This window comes from Seriola dumerili, unplaced genomic scaffold (genome assembly GCF_002260705.1).
Source record: "Seriola dumerili isolate Sdu_G_001 unplaced genomic scaffold, Sdu_1.0 BDQW01000086.1, whole genome shotgun sequence".
NCBI lineage: Eukaryota > Metazoa > Chordata > Actinopteri > Carangiformes > Carangidae > Seriola > Seriola dumerili.
The window spans coordinates 715,355-738,987 of record NW_019174341.1 but is presented as its reverse complement, the minus strand read 5'-3'; the positions used below and the strand labels follow the sequence as shown (position 1 = coordinate 738,987).

Sequence of the window (23,633 nt, the reverse complement as noted above, 5' to 3'; positions counted from 1 at the left end):
CATCATCATCAGTTTCCAGTGTCATGGTGCCGCTCGGTCCGTCTGTAACATGTTTCCTCTCTCAGGTTACTCCCAGTCTCAGAACCAGAACCAGCAGAAGGAAAAGGAGGCTCCAGAACACACCAACGACTTCGGGATCTTTAATTCTCTGTGGTTCTCGCTCGGGGCCTTCATGCAGCAGGGCTGTGACATCTCCCCCAGGTAAGGTCGGACACCTGGTCCACACCTGACTCTCCACTCACTCGCTCTCGTCGCCTGTTTGGTTCATAGATTTTTGTTGTGATTGTTTTTCTTGTCGGATCAGAAACGTGTCTGATAAACTGTGAGAACCGCTGCTCCAGAACAAGAGAGGATGTCCTGTTACAAACTGATACACAACCATACTGTCAGTGATATACAGCACTTATTAATGTAGACATACAGTATCGTCACACACACACACACGCACACACACATCATGAAACACATCCTGTGTGACGTGCTGCCGGGTTTGTTATATGTAACTGCTGAGTTAAAGCCTGAGGCAGCTTCTATTCTGGATGTACTGTACTGTGTGTGTGTGTGTGCGTGCGTGTGTGTGTGTGTGTGTGCGTGCGTGTGTGTGTGTGTGTGTGTGTGTGTGTGTTTGCGCGCATTTATGAATTTTTCAGTAATTGTTTTCCTCATAACCTCATTAAAGCAATGTCCTATGTCTCCTTCTACATTATATATTGTGTGTGTGTGTGTCCAGCTGGATTTGTGGCGGACATCATTAGCAGTTTTGAAATATTAAGCTTCAACACAGAAAATATCTTATTTGTCAAAACAAGAGGCAGGTTTTTTGGGGATAATCAGGTTCTTTCTGCTTTGCACTGAAACGAGAGTTTAGTGTTTGTTTAATATCCATTTTCTTCTTCTGTGTTTTATCTGAAGTGTTGATCCATCAGAAGATACAAAAACCATCTCAGTGTAGTTTTACATCTCCTCTCTCAGGCTTCTCTCTGGAGCTCTAGTAACAACAGGTCGGTGAGCCAATCAGAAGAGAGGAGGCTCTGAGCCTCTCTTCTGATTGGCTGACTGTTTTCTGAGTGATCCAATAAAAATAAAGCAGATTTCAGGTAAAAACACTCAGAGAAACCAAATCCTGCAAGGTTTGGATGGTGGGTCCAGGTGGGCGGGGCTTGGTGACTGCTTTGTTGTGACATCACAAAGTTCCAGAAGTCCTGACGGCTGGTTTTAAGGCTCAGCTCTGGAGGTGTACCGGTTCTGAAACCTGAGACCAGGTCCATGGTCTAGTGTTGTGGTCCCAGTACACGGCTGAGCGCTCATCACATCAGGTTTTACTGTGGAAAAACAGCACTGTACTAACTGACCTACACATGTAGCATCACACAGGGTCACCTTTAGACAAGCTGGACAGGACTGGAGGCCCGAACAGTATTAGTGTGTGTGTGTGTGTGTGTGTGTGTGTGTGTGTGTGTGTGTGTGTGTGTGTGTGTGTGTGGCCTCAGTGTCTCTTTGATGTGATTTGTGTGATTGTGTCGATGTATTTGATGCTCATGTGAGGTGTGGACGCCGCCCTGCAGGCAGAGCCGTCACACCTACTGTAGCACCATAACACACACACATGTACACGCTCATACATAACACACCCTTTAATATTAGTAATAAACATCACGCTTGATGAAAAAGAGGAGTCCAAAGCGCAGAATTATTACCAACAGGTGTACCATGTGGTTACCTGTAGTGGGAGGCGTCCTCAGGTTTAGCTCTCTGAAAACCTTCCCAACATCAAATCCCACAAGTTAAACAACCAAAAACAAACTACAGAGACATTCAGGGAACCATGTGCAAAATAAACAGGCAAGCAGCTGTTAATGTGAGTCATTTCCAAGAAGCAGTTTCCAGTCACCGCGGGCAACAAGAAAACTACATAATGAATAAACAAAAACGGCTGCAATTATATCATATAACACATGTTAATTAACAGTCCAGCTGACGTGTCACATATATCTCTTTACACATTTGCATAACTGTTAGATGTCAGTTTCCTTCATGAAGCCCAGTCCCCTATAAATAAACAACGAAGCAGCAAATAAATAAATAAGTCTTGTACTTGTTGTTAATTATTGTAGTGTCGTTTATCTCTAGAAACAAAACAAAGATTATTCAGTCGTGTCCGTCAGCTGAATAAATTACTGTACAGCCTCTTTTTTTTTCTGCAGCCTGGTTCTTTCTGTGACATCAACCTGTCACCGAGTTGTTGTTGATATTCTTTGTGCACAAATAACTCTCCACTTCCATTAAAGCACTGTTTATGATCAACAAGGACATTTGTGACAGAATCACAAAGCCTTCGCTCATTAGCACAGCATCTGTGTGTTTATGTGTGTTTTATCTGGATCATGGAAATGTCCTTGTGTATCTCATGAATGTTTTTAGAGATTAACCTTTGTTGACTTCCTGCGTCTGAACATAAATATTTGTTTCCTCTTTTCACCTGAGCTTCTTTCATGTTTGTTTACTGGGAGTTGATTCACACCACAGAGTCACAGACTCTGATCTCTGGTGCTGCAGTCGTTTCTGGCTTTATATGTGTGTCGATGTGCGATTGTGTATACGCAGCTGTGACAGCTAGTCAAACTGTGTGGTACATAAAAGACTCTCTTCTGTCCTTAAATGTCTCTTTTAAAATTCAAGTAGGAATCAGCGCTACGAAGAACAGAGTGCTAGTATTATGAAAGGTTACGTGACTACGATCATGTAATATGTGAACTGATTGATTAGACTCCTGAAGAAAAAAAGAACACCTGTTGTAAAAATAATCCAGGTACAACACACAGCAGAGCCTCCAGCTGAAAACTCAAAAACATGGTTTGAATCAGTCCAACATTCTCACAAATCCTCAAAACTTTCTGTCCGGATTCGTTACAAAGGACTCATGAAACAATCCTTTTTTTTTTTTAATTAAAAACCAAAAGGATTCATCATCTGGGGAGAAGGAATCTTCTTATACATCCATAGTTTATTGATCAGGTGTTGAAATAGATGTAAAAGCCCAGATGTTGTGGTTTTAGGAACAGTTAGCGTTTGAACTATTTGTTGACCCAACCTAAAATCTGCAGGGTTCATCCTCTGAGACACAAGGATGTGATCAGGAATTTCTATGGCAATCTGTCAATTGAGAGTTTGATATTTCTTATAGTGGACAGTTTCAACTTGATGGTGGTGCTTGAAGAAAGATCAGGAAGGGGTTACAAAAGATGTGATGATTCATCCTGAAGGGACCAAGAATATTGATGGAACTTCGAATGGAAACGGCCTGTGATGAACCAAAGTATTCGTCGAGGGGAAATTTGACAACACAGAAGAACATGGCATCAACAGAGTGTTGGATCTACAGAGAGGCAGGAAGACCAATCAACCAGGGCTGCAACTAGCAATTCATTTTATTATCAATTAATCTGCTGACTATTTTATTGATAAAGAAAATCAAGAGCCCAACATGAGGCCTTCAGAAAGCTTCTTCTCTATCAAGAGATAATTAAATAGAAAGTTGTGCATCGTCTGCATAGGTGTGAATTGTACTTATGTTTGCTGATGATAGAGCGAAGTGCGAGCATGTACGTACAGATACTGTTACTTTTTAGATATGATGCGGATTGAAAAGACAGTTTTCTTGAACTTTATTAATATACTGAAATGCCTTTAGGTTAGAAACGCCATCTTGAGGTTTGCAACTGAACGTTTGCTGCTTCAGAAGAGTGACTACCTTCAAGCAATGTCCTGAAACCCAACTGATCCAGTGGAGCTGCTCATCAGCCTGCGTCAGCTCTGGGCAGCTTCATAACTGAGTCTGAACAAGGTGTTCCTGAGAAAGACTATCCTGGGTAAATAAAAGCTTTTCTTCTCCCCTTCCTCCTTGTTCTCTCCAGGTCTCTCTCAGGGCGAATTGTCGGAGGAGTTTGGTGGTTTTTCACCCTCATCATCATCTCCTCCTATACAGCCAACCTGGCAGCCTTCCTCACTGTAGAGAGGATGGTCTCCCCCATAGAGAGCGCAGAGGACCTGGCCAAGCAGACGGAGATCGCCTACGGTACCCTGGACGGAGGCTCCACTAAAGAGTTCTTCAGGGTGAGGACACATTGCTCTTCTTGCTTTTATACATGTCAGTATTATTCCAAACTATAGTTCCCTTTCTCAAGGAGAGACAAACGGTGTCAAAACAACCTGACTGTCTTTCTCCGTCTTCAGAGGTCGAAGATTGCCGTTTTTGAGAAGATGTGGTCATACATGCGGAGCGCAGACCCTTCGGTGTTCGTCAAGAACACCAACGAAGGTGTGTTGCGAGTCAGAAAGTCGAAGGGGAAGTATGCCTACCTGCTGGAGTCCTCCATGAACGAGTACATCGAGCAGAGGAAGCCCTGCGACACCATGAAAGTAGGAGGCAACCTGGACTCTAAAGGCTACGGAGTGGCCACGCCCAAAGGATCGCCCCTCAGGTACACTCTGAATCTCCAGACAGGGGTCGGTCAGTGTGGGGTCGATGTCGCTGTCCTGTTCTGTCTGTTTTTGTGGGAAAGTAGAGCAGTCAGAGCAGCCATGTGCATGTATAGATCCACATCACCTACACATGCACATGTTGAGTTAGTAAACTGGGGTCTACTTTTTAAGAGACATTATATCCTGTGGGTTTTTGTTTTCTTGGTTTTGAATCAAAGGTAAATGAATGGATTAAAATATTATTTTAATGAGATTTTAATTAAAACAACAGATTTATTATAGGAACCAAAATAAATATGTATTTTAATAATTTGATGAAATGAATATGTCAGTATGTAAACAAGGAGCAGACATGCAGAGGCCTGGACTCAAGTCATAGATTTGTTGACTTCAGACTTTAAAAGGATTTAAGGCTGCACTTTAACAAACAGTGACTCTTGACTGAAGATGGACTTTGAGCCCTGAAGCTTCTCAGTTGGAGCATTTACACTGTTAACCTTTGAACTGTAACTCCTGGTGCTTACATATCAAAACGTCGCCGTGTTTGGTGCACAGTGATTTGTTGACTTATGATATCAGTATGCCCAGTTAAATGAATTTATTTTATACAAGTTTTTTACTTTATTCTTATTGATATTATTGCTGGATTAAAATATTACTGAATGCTTTCTTGCTGTAAAGAAAAAAATTGGTGGTGAGCGCCACAGGGACGTGATATGTTTAGGCTGAGGGGAAAAGTACTTGTGCTGAAATTTGACATTTCTTTTTAACAGTAGCAAAAATGAAATGGACTTGAAATAACAAAGTTCAGCCTTTATAACCTGATCTGGGACTTTGCTGCCTCGATACGGCGTCAAGATCTAAAACTTACCGGAGACTTGAAAAACAGTGACTTGGTCCGACCTCTGCAGAGTGTGAAACGCTGCTTCAAACAGGACGCTCTCTTAGACAGCTGATGTCTGGTGTCCTTGATTGTTGGCATCTCTAAATCCAGATTTTAGAGGCAACGAGAAGCTTCGTGTATTTTCTTCTTACTCTCAAAAATCTGTTTTGGAATATAACCAACGTCCAAAAACTAACCTGACCCTCACAGAGCAGTCTTGGGTTTTAGGCTTGTTTACTGTCTGTGTGTCTGTCTGTCAGTGTGTCCATCTGTCCAACTGTCAGTCTCTTAATCTGTCTCTCTGTCTGTCTTGTCTCTCTCTCTCTTTTGTTTGTCCTTGTCAGTATGTGTGTCCCTCTGTCTTGTTCCTGCCCTGTCGGCCTGTTTACCTGTCTGTTGTCATCTGTTATGCCTGTCTGACTGCCAACCTGCCTGTCTCTCTGCCTTACAATCACCAGAATACTGACAATGCTACTAACACTCTTACCCACCTACATTTCTATCTTTATATATATCTATCTATCTGTCGGTCTATCTATATCTATCTGAGTACTGCTGCTGTCAGGTAAAACCTCACATTAAAAACAAAAAAAACAAGACTTTATTTAATGGATAAACAGTTTGACTAATAGTTACTGAAGTAAGTACTGATAATTTAATTAAATTACTACTGGACTGTGAAACGAGTGAACTGTGCCTTTAACTGGACTGCTACCTTTGAGCTAATTCACACCCAAAGCATTGATGAAACCACCTAGTAACGCCCTAGCAACCACGCAGAACACTAAAGCAACCATTTAGTAACCACCTACACTCACCTTAGCAACCACCTGGAAACACCTTAGCAACCATCTAGCAACCACCTGGAAACACCTTAGCAACCATCTAGCAACCACCTGGAAACACCCTAGCAACCATTGTGAGTCCTCTTTCCTATTCCATTAATCAGATTCATCTGGTGACCCTTCGGAGGGGCCCGACCTCTAGGTTGGGAACCACTGGCCTAAATTAACTGTTTAGCTAAGTAGTTAAAAGCAGTTCCACCTGGAGCAGCTACAACTTGATTTACAATCTAATAACATGTTGGCAACCACCCAGCGACCACCGAGTAAAGCCTTACAGACACTTATCAACAAATTAGTCCAAGGTATTTTTTGTCAGGAAGAATACATCTATTCTTTGTAGTTTTTGTGTTATTTTGTTTTCAGGGTCAGAAGCAAAAGAAATGAATCTGTTCGACTGTTTAATTATGATCAAGTCTGTTCATGTATAAATGTTACACTTGGTAGAAAATTTAATCGTTGGTTTAATAGTAATGAAGAAGATGATTTAATTATGTGCATTTACATATTTATAGACCACTCAACATCCATTCAGTCCTGGGAAGCTTCCTGGTTTTTACCTGACAGCAGCATCTGAAAATAATTCCTTCCTGTTCTTTGTTCCAGACGTCAGTGGACTTTGTCCATGTTTTTATCAGATGTTCTGAGAGAGAACATCTTGTTCTCATTCTTTCTGCTTCACATCAGCATTTTACAGCCAACCCAGAGTCACAGAGAGGAAATTAGTCCGAAAATGAGATTAGCACGTGCTGAATGTAATAATTTGTATGTTATAAAATTATTTAATCCCTGAACTGTGTGTGTGTGTGTGTGTGTGTGTGTTTGTGTGTGTGTTGGGCCTGACTACATCAGTCACTGTTGCAGAGACAGAAAATTAGAGCCAAGCAAATTGATTTGCCGTTCCGCCCTCGTAGTAAAATGGTTTTAGGTTTGGGTAAAGAAAATTAATAATTTCATGAACTGACAATTTGGAAGAAAAAGAAGCAGAGCTGTAGAAGTGGCTCTCCTTGGATTTTCTGCTGTTTCCTTGTTCATGCGCTCAGAGTTGCAGATGAAGAAAAATAATTCACCATTTTTTAAAAGAGTTAAGGCGGTGTCAGCTTCTCTAATCAGTTGCCAAGCAACGCTGTTGTTTTAAACCACTTGAATGCTGAGCATATTTTGTAATCACTTTTACAGATCACAGATAGTGGCTCATGAGTTTGAACAGACTGTACTCTCGGTCTCTGGGTTGACTGGGTCTCAGTACTAACGTTGACTACTTCCTTTCATCATTTCCACTGAGAAAACTCCCATTAACCAGCATCTGCTTCCCACTCATGTTGATGTCGTCAGACTTCTGACTGTGCTACTGTTCTAAGTGGATTATTTGGAGAGTATTGTTCCAAAATGACATCGTTACAATTCACATGTTTTCAGAGTATCCAATTGATTTATTGAACAAATAAATAGCAGTTTTTAAACATCAAAACGGTGACGATTTAGAATCAGTGTTAGAAAGGTAGACTAATACTCCAGGTGTCCAGGTGAGATATAAAGTTATTAACAGGCTATTGATTGATAGCAAATGTCAGGTCAAGTCAGTTTTATTTCTATAATCTAATATGACAAATTCACCTCAATGGGTGAATTTCAATTCACAGTCTGTACAGCATACGACATCCTCTGTGCTTCAGTTCACACAAGGAAAAACTCTCCCATAAACCTGGAAGAAACATCAAGAAGAGTAAAAGCTTTTATAGCGCTGCTGCTGAACTGACTGTGACCAGATTTAGATAATATTTCTCTAATTCAGTTGTGGATATCTGAGGAATACTACCAGTCTGAGCAAAGGTTTACCATGAAATTTAAGTTTTAAGTGAGGAAGCTTCTCAGTTTTACCACATGCCTCCATTTCTTAAATACAATAACAATGTTGTTCTTGATTCTAGTAGTAATAGTATTCTAGTAGTTGGATTCATGTTTTTAATTTGTGCACATTGTAACTGGATTCTTTTGTTCTCTCCTCATGTTATTTTATTTATGTATTCTATATTTTTCAATACATAATTCACTTTAGAACAAAACTCTTCTGTTGCTGTTGCTCTCATTGGATTAATTATTGTTACTGTCTCTTCAAACTGACGCATCACTGGCTGACTCATCACTGATCACTTTCATTGATTCCTGTTCCTTTGCTGCCACCATTAAAACTTCACTGCTTCCTCTCTGCCTATAGCTTTGATCATCACTGGTATGTAAAGGGGAACAACAGGCAACTTCTGGGTATTTGTGTATTTTGTAAGGAAATACAAGATGGTGGGAAATTGACACAAGCGTAAAAGATGTTTAGCCACCTGCTGCCCGTCATTAATTCTAACCTTAACGTGTTATTTTTATATTCCACGTGGTATTTATGTCTAAACATTTGACTGTTGTTTCTCCTTTATTTATCAGGTAAGGAATGGAAATGAATGCAAGTCGAGGTTTGCTGCACAGTAGTCAGCTGGAGGATTAATTTGCTGTTTTTCAACCCAGACCGTATTAAAGTGTTGTTTTCCTTCACTTGTATACTTTACAGACAGCTTCAGATATGATTACCTGACCTTTCTGCTTTAGCGTATCACTGGGCTCAACATAAGCCAGTGGAGCAGTTGTTTCATCCGTCCATCCATTTACAAGTCGCAGGCAAAAGGAGTAGCCTCAATGGTTTTGTCCCCAACAACTCCCAATCACCTCGGCCTGCTGGGTCTCAAATGTATGTTGTGTTGGGTATGTCCAAAGCCGAGGTCAATCAAACCTTCAGACCAGCCTCGGTGCATGAGGTTGGTTCCAAAGCCAATACTGAAGTGGATGAAAGTCAGACTATCAACTTGATACCTGTGATCTTCATGCACTAGGTCTTCTCCCCCTGAGAAAGGTGACAATCCAAGAGCCAGTCATCCCACATCATTAATGTCCAAATCTGTCTTGAACCAACTCTTTAACTAATAGACATTGGACTCAGCCCATAACGTTCCCCTTTTTGTTGCTGAGACAACAAAGAGATGGTTCCAAGATGATTTCCTGGCAGATTTCTTGATCACGGAAGATACCTGGATCCATAGATGATCACCTGTAATTCCAGGATCTGACACTGGTAGCAAAGTTATGAGTGCTCTGCCTAAAATAACACTATGCTCCATGAATCGTGCATTATTATTCTCATGGGGCAATTTTTTCTCTATATACATTCATGTGTTTTCTTTTTGGAGATTGGGAACCTTGCAGCTCACAGTCAGCCCGTGCCTTACATGTTCTACCATCAGAAAGACGCTCAAACCAGGATTTACTCCGATTACATCACTTTTGTTTCTTTAAGCTACAATCTGTCTGGTCACAAGAATTGAAGCATGGTTTGTGACTGCGTTTGTGAGACTGATCCCATAGCTCATCTGTGCAAGGGCCTTATTACGACCCATAATTACCTTTCATTGTTGGGCAACCTTTAGGGACCTTTGAGCGACAAAGCCATGTCGACGAAGGTCCTTTAACCTTAAGGGAAGTACTTCTTTTAACCCAAACCCGGATCTTTTCCTAAACCTAACCATATAGTTTTTGTGCCTAACCCCAACCAAACCATTCAACCACCTTAAATAACAACCGTAAATGTCTGCAACAGAATCCTTCAAACTGAAGCTATGTGGCTGTTACATGCACAACTTTAAATGACAGAAAACAACATTTTAACAAGGTCTGGGTTGAAGAGCCGTGAAGCTGTCCTTTAATGTCCCATTATTTTCATGATTACACTAATAATAACATGCCTGTCATAACCAGATACATGTAATGATGTTGCTATCTTCACTATGGCAATCCTCTGCTCATTAACACCTAGTTCCCTTTTATCCCCTATTGTTACTATCCCCGTAGAAACCCTGTTAACTTGGCAGTGTTAAAACTGAACGAGCAGGGCCTGTTGGACAAATTGAAAAACAGATGGTGGTATGACAAGGGAGAGTGCGGCACCGGGGGAGGGGACTCCAAGGTCAGATCACCGTAACCCCAACGGGTAACGACAGGCAATGGTACACCGGGGTAACCGGCAACAACCCACAACTTGACTATCAAGCATTAAACACTCCGGATGACACCACTGAACCTAAACATATAACTTAATGTTTGGTGTCTTTTCAACTATTTAATCTTTGGCCTTAAAAATTTCTAGCTTTTCTCACCCTCTGATCCAGGGGGTATTTTACAAACACACTTGAACCAGTTTATTCTTTCAAAAACAAAACAAGAATCACATCTAGAACTGAGCTCATCCAATTTTGAACATTTCAGAATACAAAAACACTAATGCTAATCAGTTGTAAATGACTTGATTTTCAGTCAATACAGAAGCTTTGGTAGTGGTTGCTAGGGGCAGTTAATGTTTTTCAACATTATCCAAGAAATATGCAGATTTTTAAAGTTCCTATTTTTATAAGTTGACTTACAACTGCCTGCACAGCGGCATCAGTCTCTCCCAACCTTGCAGCCATTTTTCTGAAGCTATTCTTCATGTCTATAGCTTGATAGTAAGATAACTATGTAGGATGATGGCATTAGCAATCTTAATCCCACTTTCAAAGCTCTGATTGGTTGACTGTTTCTTAAAACAGGGTTAATGGCCATCAATAGATGCATCCCAAAACACAACACAAGAACTTCCAGATTCTATTTGAATCACTTAACAAATCTAAGATTGTGTCCTTCGGCATTAAAGTTTGACAAGTTCGCTCATCAAACCCACTGGTTTGCAAGAGCCGTATAATGTATTAAATTGACCTTTATTTGACAGTTAACAGTCTAGAGAGATACATGAATTGTGGACGTTGCTGTTATGTGGAATGCGCCCTAACCATTAGTCTACCAGATATGGGACATTTATCTGTAATTTTTGAAAGATAAGAGTCATTTATGAAAATTATTTTAAGCAGTGCTCTGAAAAAATGGGAGCCAGGCTAAATCTTGATACCAACAGAAGGCTAAAGAACTTCCTGATTCTGGTCCAGAAGCCGAGTTTACAATAAACTAGGCTTATCCAGTTAGCTCACTTAGTAAAATACCCCTCCGGAGTCAGTTCTTTGTTAATGAACAGTGTTGACTCCATACCCTCCAAAAAGTTAAAATGCAGCAGCCCTTCAAACTACACAGTACAGTTGACATGATCTGTGATTTTGGGACAGCAGGTTGTATCTTCTTGAAGCAGCTTTGCTCAGTAAACCCAAAGATCCTGGAGTGTTTTCAGCTCTTGCCGGTTACCCAAAGTGATATAGTAATACACATCTCGCGCGTAGGGAGTTAGGCCAAACCAAGCTAGATGGAGTATTAACGCATATCACTTTGACGCTGACATTTTCCAAAACAGTTTTTATGTGTGATTGTGCCTGTTTTTTTGTTTGTTTTTGTTTTCCTTTCTATTGTTGTTGAGGTGTTCTCTGTAGCATACCACAGCATCTGTTACTGCTTATTCCACTATTGTTAAAGTCGTTGGTGCCACCGTTGCTGCCGCTGTTGCTGCTGTAGCCACCGCAGCCCTGTTGCTGTGGAGCTGAACAATAACATAAGATAACATGGAGGTGCATAATGTTATTTATGTTATTCCCACCCACCCCCCACCCCCCCCCTCCCTTCCTCCCATGGTTCTTTGAAGAATCCCAGTAAACCTAGCAGTACTGAAGCTCAATGAACAAGCCGTCTTAGACAAGTTGAAAAACAAGTGGTGGTATGACAAGGGGGAGTGTGGACACAAGGACTCCGGCAGAAAGGTCAGTTTTTTAGGTCGCTCAGGCCTGGTCCCAAGGTCATGTGTTGGTTTACCCCACCCCACCCCCTGTTTCCCCCATCAGACCCACACCCCGAAACCTTAAACCACAGCCGGTACACTCTGAAAAGGAAGATGTTTTTGCAGATGTAAAGTGTTTCTAAGTGTGGTAGAAATAGTTAAAGGGTTTTTTGGCACATTATTTGGTACTAATTGGAAATTTCTATTGTCCAATTCAGTTTGTCTTTTCTTCTTTTTATGTGATTGTTTTAGATTCTAAACTTAGATAATTCCCCGAATAGCAAAAGTAGTTACTTGAATGTAACTCTGTTTCTATGAGTATATGCCTCAGTATTGATACAGACTGATTTCAGCTTCAAAGTCAGTTCAGAATATGGGACATAAATTAAGTTTGACCAAGTCTAGTCGAGTGTTTGATGACAGCATCGATATTGCTCTCATGTCCCTTAAATATAAGGTTACAGCTAGCAACTGGTTAGCTTAGCTTAGCATAAAGCTAGCCAAAGGTAACAATATCTGCCTGTAAAGCTCAGTTAATCAGAAAGCTTTAGAGTTGTGGATAGAGCCAGGCTTGCTGTTTCAACGTATTGCCAGTATTTGTGCTAAGCTAGGCTAACAGGCAGCTGGCTGTAGCTCAGTTTTTCCTGATGGACAAGAGTGGTGTCAATCTGTTAATCTAACTCTTGGGAAGACGGTGAATAAAACTATTCCTTTCAAAATGAGATGTACGACGTCAAACTTTGAAATCTAAATTCAGACTCAGTACCTGCTAGCACAAACTCTGCCTTTGTGTTTACAGTCAGAGAATTATTTTTGGTTTCCTGAAAAACTTTTTGTTTTCAGAGTGTAACGCTGCTGTTCAGCTGACCCTTCTGAAGAGCTGGAGGATGAATCAGTCAAAACTTTGATCTTGTTTTCTGATGGCGAGTGAAAACCCAATGACTCCAATTTGTACTTAACGCTTATATTCTGAGTTTATTTATTTTTTTATAAACTTAGTTTCCACAAAACTTTATGCAAATTGATGAGAAAATGAGCCGGGCTTTAGCCGACGTTTTGGAGATAAGGGGTTTTCATGGCTCCAGATCAGTAGAAATCCATCAGATTTCTTCAGAGGCTTTTCTCTGCTCAGCCTTCCTTCTGTTCTCCAGAAAATCCTGCGGTCAGCACAGTTCACTGGAAGCAGCTGCAGACAGAGTGACGGACGGACGAGCGACTCTGCTGGAAAAATGTGACTTTTTACATCACTTTACTTTTAATCGCAAATCCCGGCTGCCTGTGGGTGCTACATTTACATTTATATTTTTAGTCCATCCTGGTGGTTGTGCAGTGTCCTGGAGTTTTGAGAAGGACTCGTTTTCAGGCTCATTTTCTGCCTTTCTCCAGAGAGAAGGAGCTATTCTGCGTCAACGTGACAAATCTGGCCTGGAGGAGAAGCTCCAGACTAAAAGCCAGATTTTTTTTTCTTCTTCTTCTCCTTTTTTTTTTTTTTTTTAAACATACACGTCAGATGTAAAAAGTCAGATTTTTGAAACTGCAAATATATTTTCCTGTCTCTCTCTCTCTCTCTTGCTATCACTCTATGTCTCTCTCCCTTCCTCTCTCTCTGTTTATGGCTGCTAACCAAAAGAAATTGAAGCCACTGACCACAGCTTTACCCCCCTCCCTTTACTTCCCTTCCCACACACACTCGAACACACAAACGCTGATGTTTTTGTCTCCAATCTGTCATGTACCTCCTGTTTCCTCTGAGCTCGCTGTGTAATAGACCGTGACTAACGAACGGGGGGAAACGTTCATCAGTCTGTCGTCGGTGAGGAGAGAGAGAGAGGCGATCTTAACGTCAGACTGAAACGGCAGTGATGTGACATTACAACATAAGTGATCACTGAGAGACAGACGACCCCACAGAGACACCAGGACATGTCCACACTGATGCAAAATCATTTCCGAAACGCACCTTCGTCTACCTGATTTATTCCATTCACTCAAAGCAGACATGAAATAAAAACATTATCTTGTCTTGCTTCAGCTGTACTGTACAGATTTAAAGAATTTCTGCTTTGATGTTTTTGGGGGGAAAATGGACGTACGGTCGCCTCCAACCTCAGAATTCACTGTAAACTATAGACAAGTCTATAATATCAGAACTCCAATAAAAACTTGACAGGCTCTAAATTAGCTCTGAGGACATTATTATAATATCCTTGCTCTTTTCCACAGCAGCTATTTGTTTCTTTATAGATCGTTATGCTGCTGCAGGTGTTAATGTTCCCTTTCTCTAATTATCCTTTATCTGTCTCTTGGGACCAGGAAAGTTAATGTTGAGTTTGGGCAGATTTTCTCAAGTCAATTTCAGATTGAGTGCTACATGTTAGTCCTGCAGAGACCAGTTACTTATGCGCATTAAAAGCCCTGACTGATCCTCATCATCAGTTGAAACGGGCTTGATCTTCCACTTGACAGCAATGTGAAGAAGCAAACTTTCTATTTGTTATCAGAAACTGGACAGGTAAAAGAAAACAGGGTTTTATGGGTGAAAGAGACAATGTTCACATCTAATATCCTCAAATTTTGAGTTATAAAACACATTAACAACTAGACATATTCCTCATATGTTTTCAGTCTGACGTCTAAGCATCTTTAAGTTTTCTCAGAAGCTGATTGGCTGAGGTTACCATGACAGTTTGGAGAGGAAAGCCCACTGATAGGCTGTCCCCAACCTCACAGCGCTTCCTGTTGAGGAAAAGGCCTCGTTCACTATGAGCGCTGTTTCCTCCTGTTCGATTTTTTGTTTTGTTTTGTTTCCTAACAGGTTGCATGCTATTGGATGAGAAAGCTAAGTCATGCCACGCCCACCAAAACCAAAAAGTGATGCATGTGACGGACGAACACACAAACACTGAAACAGGAGCTCAACAGCCAATTAAAGTCCCATTGTCTTTAGTGTTTAAGAAAACTTTTCTCTGAGTTGAGAAGACAGAAGTGATATTGTACAGATATCACTCCTTTTGTTTTAATACTCAATAAAACTGTGGTGTAGAAACTGAAAGTAGAACTAAGTAGATTAAATTAATGAGATTAAGAAGAACAGCGTTGTCTGTAGAGATGAGTTTTTATTTTATTTTCCTTCATTCTGTTTGAATTTCTTTGCATGAAGCTGCATGTGACATTTAAATAAGGATTTTCAAAGGCTGTGATTTGAGGCAACGGAGACGAGGGATGAAAATTAAAGGGCTTCTTCACCAATTTAGTGCTTCACTTCCATAAAGTTTATTAAAGACAGATTAATAGAAGAATATTCAAAGATATCCAGAGTTTTGATCTGCAGGATACTACATTTCCCACAGTGCAACGGAATAGCATCTGCAACGGGAGAAGCTGCTGGTTCTGGAAGTTTTTTTTCCCCAGTTCTGTATTTACAATAAGCACCATTGGTACAGAGCAGTAATTCAAAATACTTTGTTTTTGATTTAATGAAAAACACGTCGCCATATTTGCTCTATTCACCCAGGATTGGCAAGCTAATTGATTTTAAGGTCAGTGATTGGACGTTTCTAGCTGAAATGCACCTTGGGAGTTGTAGTAAACTTCTCTCTTGTAGTTATTTTGTCCACATGTTTGTACATTTGATATTTTATAAAGCGCCTGTTCATATTTGTACTGTAGCATCGTCTATGGAGAAAAATGAACAGGACTTTTACTTCCAGGACCGGGGGTTTTCACGGGCCGAGTAAAAAGCCCCGTGATGAATAAATTGATCTTGATGTTGCCCCTGTGTCACAGCCTCTGAAAGCTGAGAGTGTCTTAGTGAGAAGGATGTTTGTTTTTATGTTAGCTTTGGAGATTATGATGATGTCCTAGATCATATGAACCGGTTTAGCTTCAGACGATCCAGAATTCAAACTGTAGCGATGTGACGACTGTCTGCGCCGCGATTGGTTGCCCCTGACCCCGCCTCTCTGTGCTGACAGGACAAGACGAGCGCTCTCAGTCTGAGCAACGTGGCGGGAGTGTTTTATATTCTGATTGGCGGGCTTGGGCTGGCCATGCTCGTGGCTCTGGTCGAGTTCTGCTACAAGTCCCGGATCGAGTCGAGAAGGATGAAGGTGAGTCCAGTTTGTTAGCTGTCCTAAGACCTGGTCCAGAGGTTCTGTTTTATTTTATTTTCCTTCTGTTTAACGGGTTTGACAAGGTGATTATTTTTGGTCAAACTGCTGTTGAAGAGTTCTGTTGACGAGGCCGAAATTGTTTGGTCTTCTGCAACCACGTAGTTATTATCCATCTTGAGCTAATTAAACTAGCCTAACTTTTAACCACAGACGTTATCACTCGATCATGATTGGACCAAAAATAGTCACGTGATGGAAGTTGGAATACAAGTGAAAAAGGTATAATGTGTAATGATTACAAAATATACAGCTTGGTCGAACTTTAAATGGAATAAATTTTATTGATTTACATGTTATAGGGTTAATTGTGATGGGTTCAGTCTTGGCTTCAGAGTCGTTAATGTTTTGCCATGGAGTATCGTAAAGCCGGTGAACTGGTAACCAGAAGAGAAGTCAGTTCATCCTGAGGGGAACATGAACGTCTGAACCGAATGTCATGAAAATCCATCTAATCACGCTTGAGATATTTCAGTCAAAACCATAACATGAACTTCGTGGTGCCGCTGGAGGCAGAAGTCACTTGACAATGAAAGTCAGAAGGGATCATCCTCTGGAGAACATGAAGGTCGCGGTGGTCCATCAAATAGTTGTGGAGAAATTTGAGTCTGGACCAAAGTGGTGGAATAAAAATGTGATCAGAGATTGGTGAGCTGCTCTGATTAATTCCCACAAAGGAAACAAATGATCGGTTGAGACGTCAATTGTCTCTTTATCAATCAGTGACTGGATGATTGTTTAGATAATGACCACTCATTATTAATCTGTGGTCTTTATCAGAGGTGTTGTTTGTTTCACTGTGGGAAACCTCCATGTAATTTACTCTTTACTTCCTCTTTAACCTCAGTAAATAAAGACATTTTCAACTGGAGTTTCTTTCACTCACTAAACCTGGACACGAGTCGAGTTTATCTTCGTTAGACCGGAGAACCGTTCATGGTTTCCGTCTTTCAGAACCGTGTCCATCGGGACCGTTGTCTTCGCTGCGTCTCTGGTGTTAAAGTGGTTCTTGATCGAGCAGATTAACAGCAGCCACAGGGCGGGAGCATCAACATTACTGCCCTGTGAAAGTGCTTCAGCTGAATTCTTTATCTGACACTCTGCTCTCGAGCTGCTCTTTATCGCCGGCGTCTGTATGTGATGAAACTGCAGTCGCCTCATTACAGACTGGGGTGGTTTTATACTGAGACTTTGATGGGCTTCTCAAAAGGAACAAACAAGTCATTAGAGCCATTTTCTCCACAGCAGAGGCAGCAGTCTGTTACCCTCCTCTCTGCTGGACTTTTGTTATTCTCTTCACATGTGCGTGTGAGCACAAAGCGAGGACTTGAAAACCCTCCGCTGAAGGCGGCGGTGACACAACGTGTGTGGAGGATTTCATCAGTCGGAGCAGATGGAGGAGCGTGCGGAGCAGGGTTACACTGCGGTTACCTGCTGCAGAGGTAGATGTATGCACACGGAGCAGCACTGCAGCACAGAGGGCGAGGAATCAATACAGCTACCTACCTCCACACATCCTCTTCTGACACATCCAGACCTGGGACAGAGACACTGCAATTTGTTCTCCTGTAACACTGTCAGGATTTCAGACAACCTTTTATCACTTTATCGCTTCCTGACATTTCACTTATTACAACACAAGCGAACATGTAGCGACACAGTGGAAGAGGCTTGAGGTGGAGTGTCTATGTCCAGGCCAACAGCTCTGAGGCTGTGTGGAGGCACGGCAGTGTCTGCGTGGTAAAATACTCATGGTGATGCTGACATGCTGATGTTCAGCAGGTATAATGTTGCGTTCACCCATTTAATCTGGGGGTGCTACCATGCTAACATACTAATTAGCACCAAATTCAAGAATGTTTGGAGTCTAGCAGGTATTTTGGTCATGAACCGAAATATTGGACAAATAGAAACTGAAACAAAGAAATGATGTGGTGTCCACCAAAGTGGTCAGGGTTTATCCTCTAACCTCATGGCGGCGCTGCAGTGTGGCAGTGTCGGTCTGTTGGATGAGTCCGCCGCTCCGGTCCAGACTGAAATATCTCAACAACTATTGGACGAAATACCATAAAATGTTGTACAGACATTCATGATCCCCAGAGGATGAATCCCGCTCACTCTGCCGATCCTATGACTTTTCATCCAGCGCCATCGTTAGGTCAAAGTTGGAATTTGTTCAATTCTTTTTATGAGTAAAAATAATGACTTTCCCATCAGCCTCAGCTGGACTTTGAGTTAGCATGCTAACATGCTAAACTAAGACCGTGAACACATTAAACATTATAAGCTGAACACACAGACATGTTGCACATATTTTTTGATTCAATGTGATTTACACCTCCAGAGGAAGTCCTTATCTCTGATGTGTTCCTTCTACCTGCAGAACTTTACTCTGTACGTTCACTGCAAACAGGAAGTGCTGATAACTAATCACTAAGGGACAAAATGTAAACAAGTACTGGGCTCAAGTTGACAGTCCACAATTAATTTCTAATTTAAAAATGAATAAATAATCGGCGTGTTTTTATTTTCTTAATCACTTTTTTCTGTGTGAGATGATTTGATTGTTAAAAGACAAACATGACCCTCGATTTTGACTCTGATTCATTAACGTCACTGTGTTCGTCAGTGTAAATTTTCCCCTTTCTCTGTCTTGCAGGAGCTTATCGATGCCGCCATGATGAGCACCAGCCTTGGCGGGATGGGAGGAGGAGGAGGAGGAGGCAGTGGCGGCGGCGGCATGGCGGCGGTGGGCGTTTTAGGAGGAGGAGGCGGAGCGTCGGGACTCGGAGGCGAGAATGGACGCGTGGTGGCGCACGACTTCCCAAAAGCCGGAGCTCAGGGTTTACCCTGCATGAGCAAGGCAGCCGGCCTGGGACTGTCCTCCACAGGCATGTGATCCAAACCGAGAGTCCTGATTGGACAGAACGCTCCTGTCTGTCTGTCTGTCGGTCGCTGAGGAAGGGAAGGAGAGAAGTGGATGGAGGGAGGAAAGATGAGAGAATAAGAAAAGAGGAGGTAGAGATCAAGGAAGGAGGAGATGGAGGAGGGAGGGAGAATGGATGAAGGAGAAAGAAAGGAGGATAAAGGGAGAAGGAGTGATGGAGAAAAAGGTGGAGGGGGCAGGAAGGAAAAGGGAGGAGGAAAGATGAGAGAATAAGAAGTGGGAGGTAGAGAAAGAATAAAGAACAGATCGAGGAATGAGAGGAGAGGAAGAAAGAAAAAGGATAAGGGGAGGAGGAGAGAGGAGAGAACAAAGAAGAGGAGGAAGGAGGGGTGGATAAAGAAAGAAGAAATAGATCGGAGGTGGGAGAAGAAAGGATGTGAGGGAGGAAGGAGGGGTGGATCAGAGAGTGAAGGAGAGAAAAACGAGAGGAGGTAAAGAAAGAGGAGGAGAGGAGATCTCAGGAAGGAGAGAACAAGAAGGAAAGGTGAGAGAAAGCGATAGAAGGAAGGAGGAGAAAAAGAAAGAAGGAAGGATGTGAGGGTAGGAAAGAAAGGAGGGAACAATAAGAAAGACGTGAAGGAGAAAAGATGAAAACACCCGACAGGCCGACAGACGGAGGAGTGTTCACATTCACCCGAACAGACTGTATACAACAGAACTCTGATGAACAGAGAGCACCTGAACGCAACACCTGAGCTGAACTGGGACTGAGCTCCTGCGAGACGAGCACCTGGGCTTAACGAACTTTTTCTACGAGCGCTGTCTTAAACGAAACTCCTCCTCTGCAATAACAGAACCTGAGGAGGAAACAGAGGGGGGGCGGGCGGGGGGGAGTTTTTTTAACTTTTAAAGACTGAATTCATGCACCCTCCTCTTCCTCTTTCTTTCTTCATCCTCCCCTTCACTCCTCCTCCTCCTCCTCCTCTTCCTCCTGTTCAGCAGTAACACTGAGAGTTTCGTCACGTTCGCACAAAAAGCCACTTTCATATCGGAGAGTTTGAGCATGTCGACGTTTTAAACCTTTTTACTCTGAGACACAAACGAACACTTGAGCTGACGATGAGTGAAACAGCTGAGGGACGAACGCACGAGTCACATGATTCATTTTGGCACTAAATCCTTTTTCTTTTCTTTTTTCTTTTTTTGCCGTTGAAAGTAGATTTAATGGCGAATCTACGCTGACGAGATGTTGACGTTAGATCAACAAATAAAAATAAAAAAATGGCCGTCACAGTCTCACAGAGTCCGAGGCGACGTCTTGATCAACTTTTCAAACCCTAAAAAAAAACAAAAAAAAACGAGGAGCAGGAGTTTTCATTTTCTGTCGATCAGCTAATCAATTAATCATCTTGATTTTAACTTCAGCTGTAGAGAAAGTTTTGGTAACTCTTTAAAAATCCAGCCGGCGACTCACAGTGTGATTGTGTATCAATCAGTCATCAATAAGATCCTGACTGCAACAGGAAGAAAAGAAACATGGAGGTTTGTTTTAGAATAAAGGAAAAATAAATGTTTTTTATGGTTTAATGGATTTCACAGCTGCGATACTCCACCACAGATCTGAGGGAGGGGGCTTTACGTAAAGGGGGTGTACATCTATAATAATGTTAATTATTAACGGAGCGCTGAGCCCGCTGTTCTGTGGTCAAAGATGACGCATTACGAGCGGCGCCGATGGTGTGAAATGAAACACCATTCATGTTTGTTTTCATCTTCTGGTTTAATATGTGATCAACCCAGAACAAGATCATCAGTCTTAATGATATTCTCTGTTTTCCCTCCAGAAACAGGAGAATGAAAATAACAGTAAGAAGATCATTGAGCAAAGAAACACAAGTTTTATTTGGGTTTTAACTTTTAAGTCCCTCTAAACTTCTGTTTATCCGGTTGGAAAGCGGCGTTGGCAGCAGTGAAACCGGAGATCTGTGTTGCCAGATCTGCCCAGAGTATGAGACAGAGTTTCAAATAAATTTTTCTCCTGATTTTGTCTGAAAAATGACATTTCCCCGCTCAGGTTCACCTCTCCCACGGGAGTGAACGGACTCTGACCTGCTGCTGGTCTCCTGAAGGGGGCGGGGAGGAGGAGACACCATGTGACACGGATACAGGAAGCGATTTGTGAAGTGTCCTTTCTCGACCGCCTCTGCGACAGTGTGAAGGTGCTGTTCCTTAAAAAATGTTCATCAGGTCAGTTCCCCGACAGAAACACAATGTCCAGTAAACAAGCAACATAAAATACATCTTACAGAGTTCTGCAGATTATTATAATTCCCAGTATTAAACCGACCAAACGAAAACTTTTCCTCTAAGATGTCCAGGTGTTTCTCCCTCGTTCTCTCCCACTGACTCTACGTTAAATATTTGATCGGTTCACGACTCATTCACACTGTAAATCACCGGCTGTCGTTTATAAAATCGTGTCACATGTGGGAGGGAAAACTTGCTGCAAATAAATAAAACACAAGCAAACTGAGAAACATAGTCTTCACCTCTTTGACGACACATCCAGCAAAAATAAAAAACTGATGCTGCAAACACACGAGATTTCACCGTTTCCCTGGAAACGTCACAAGGTTCTGTTCAACTTTGTTTTGTTTCCTTTGTGTTGTTAAAGATGTTTGTTCGTTTGTTTGTTTTCTTCAGTTGCAGGAGATTAAACACTAAACGTCACCGTGACTAAACACAACTCACGTTCATGTCGCCATGTTGGTTCATTTCCAGGAACAGACACGATGAGGGTGAATATTCCTTTAAACTGGAGGCGTTTACATGATCCTGTTTAAAATACCCTCAGAAACGTCAGCATTTACGTCCCCCGGCCGTGCTGACCAATCAGCTGCTTGCGTCGAGGTCGGTCACGTGTTTCTGCGTCTCTCTCCTGTATTTTCTCCTCAGTGTTTTTGCGGGGGGTCGGTCACGTGACGAGGCGGCAGCACGGCAGAACTTTTTATACTCTGAAACCGAACAAATATCAGGAATCAACACGTCCACATTTGTATGATATGAATGAAACATGTGCCGAGCTACACCTGTAAATAATGTTCTTTTTAATTGATTTATGAGTTTATAATCTTTTGAGTTTGTTGATTACATTCAGATCAGTAGCTATTTAATAAAAACTCTTACATTATCTCGACTTCTGTAGTTCTTTCCGTTTCATGTTGACAATCTCCACACGAGAGTCACTTACCGGCTTGTTCCGGAGCTTTCAACCACAGCACATGGGCTGAAACATCGTTAATGTCACGTTTCCTTCAGAATGCATTTGGAGGCAACAAACTAATTCATTCCAGATTCATAGCTCAGTCCTGAAGCTCCGTCTGTTTGGTGGATTTTATGTTATTTTGGTTAAAATTAAAATTAAATTTTCTGAGCCAATTTGAAGAGATGCTTAAAAAATAAATTTAAATTATTCTCTAGTAAAGTTTAAAGGGGCTATTTGTAAGTTTTCTCGACATGGTGATTGTAGCTTGACAAGAGCTTCAGCCATCGTTGCGTTTGGAAGACAAAACGTTATAATACGTCCTATGAGAAAAGCTACATCGTCAGGGCCGACAAGAGGCTGCAGTGAGTTACTAAACTGATTTCAGGTAAAACACTCAGAGAAACCAAATCCTGCGAGGTTTGGATGGTGGGTCCAGGTGGGCGGGGCTTGGTCACTGCTTTGTTGTGACATCACAAAGTTCCAGAAGTCCTGACGGCTGGTTTTAAGGCTCAGTTTCTGAATACAGGCTGTGTGCATTTCTCTGTGGACTGAGGCTTTGATACTTTCACAGTATTAATATAGAAGCTAGACCTGATCTATAATCACACTACACATGGACACAGACCTTTACACTGGAGGAGCTTTAAAATATTAACTTCTTTTTTCAGTAGCCTCATTTTCCCTGTTTTTAAATGACAAAACTGGATCAAAGCTCACCTGAAGTTCTCAGCATCAGCGAGTTCACAGCGTTTGAAGACAAACTATTTTTGTCTGGTGTGACTGTATCCCACCGTGTGCACCTTTCAGAGGGAGAGACTCTAATTTGGTTTTTAGAAACATGAACATTAGTTTACTTTTAATGCTCATAATGGAACATTTCAATATTGCAGATAAAACCCTCCCCATGTGGGAGTCCAGGGTCATAAAATGATATTAGGGCCTTACAGATAAAACATGTATTAGTTGGAATGATTTCCAGCCCTTGTCTCTAAACCATTCTTCTAACTGCAGCGTTAAAATCTTCTGTGTATTTTCCTTAATCATCGCTTTGTGAAACATGATATAATTTGTTGATGCTCAGAGACGCTTTAAACTCTTTATCTGGATCCTGCTCATGATAAAACTCTGTAGGTCAGTACACATCTGTCGGCTGAGTCTCTCCTGTTTAAGTATCTACTGATGAACCTTTTCGGGCTCAGGACAGCAGACTGAGACTGTGAAACTCTACGTCTCGTTACAGACGTCAACCTCTGAGAGAAAAGTTTTGAACGCTGCTAAAACGACTGAGTACAAAAACATGAAATGAGACGGCAG

At 41.7% G+C, this 23,633-nt stretch overlaps 1 protein-coding gene across 1 annotated transcript in view; it reads left to right on the top strand.

Annotated features, from left to right (window-relative positions):
- Positions 1-19,066, top strand: part of LOC111221323 (glutamate receptor 1-like) — a 56,481-nt gene extending 37,415 nt beyond the window's left edge. The window contains exons 12-18 of the mRNA XM_022744679.1: positions 107-201; positions 3,915-4,113; positions 4,234-4,481; positions 10,099-10,213; positions 15,973-16,107; positions 18,827-18,890; positions 18,960-19,066. Of these exons, the coding sequence (XP_022600400.1) occupies positions 107-201; positions 3,915-4,113; positions 4,234-4,481; positions 10,099-10,213; positions 15,973-16,107; positions 18,827-18,890; positions 18,960-19,066 (963 nt within the window). The remainder of the gene's footprint in view (positions 1-106; positions 202-3,914; positions 4,114-4,233; positions 4,482-10,098; positions 10,214-15,972; positions 16,108-18,826; positions 18,891-18,959) is intronic.
- The last annotated feature ends 4,567 nt before the right edge of the window (positions 19,067-23,633 follow it).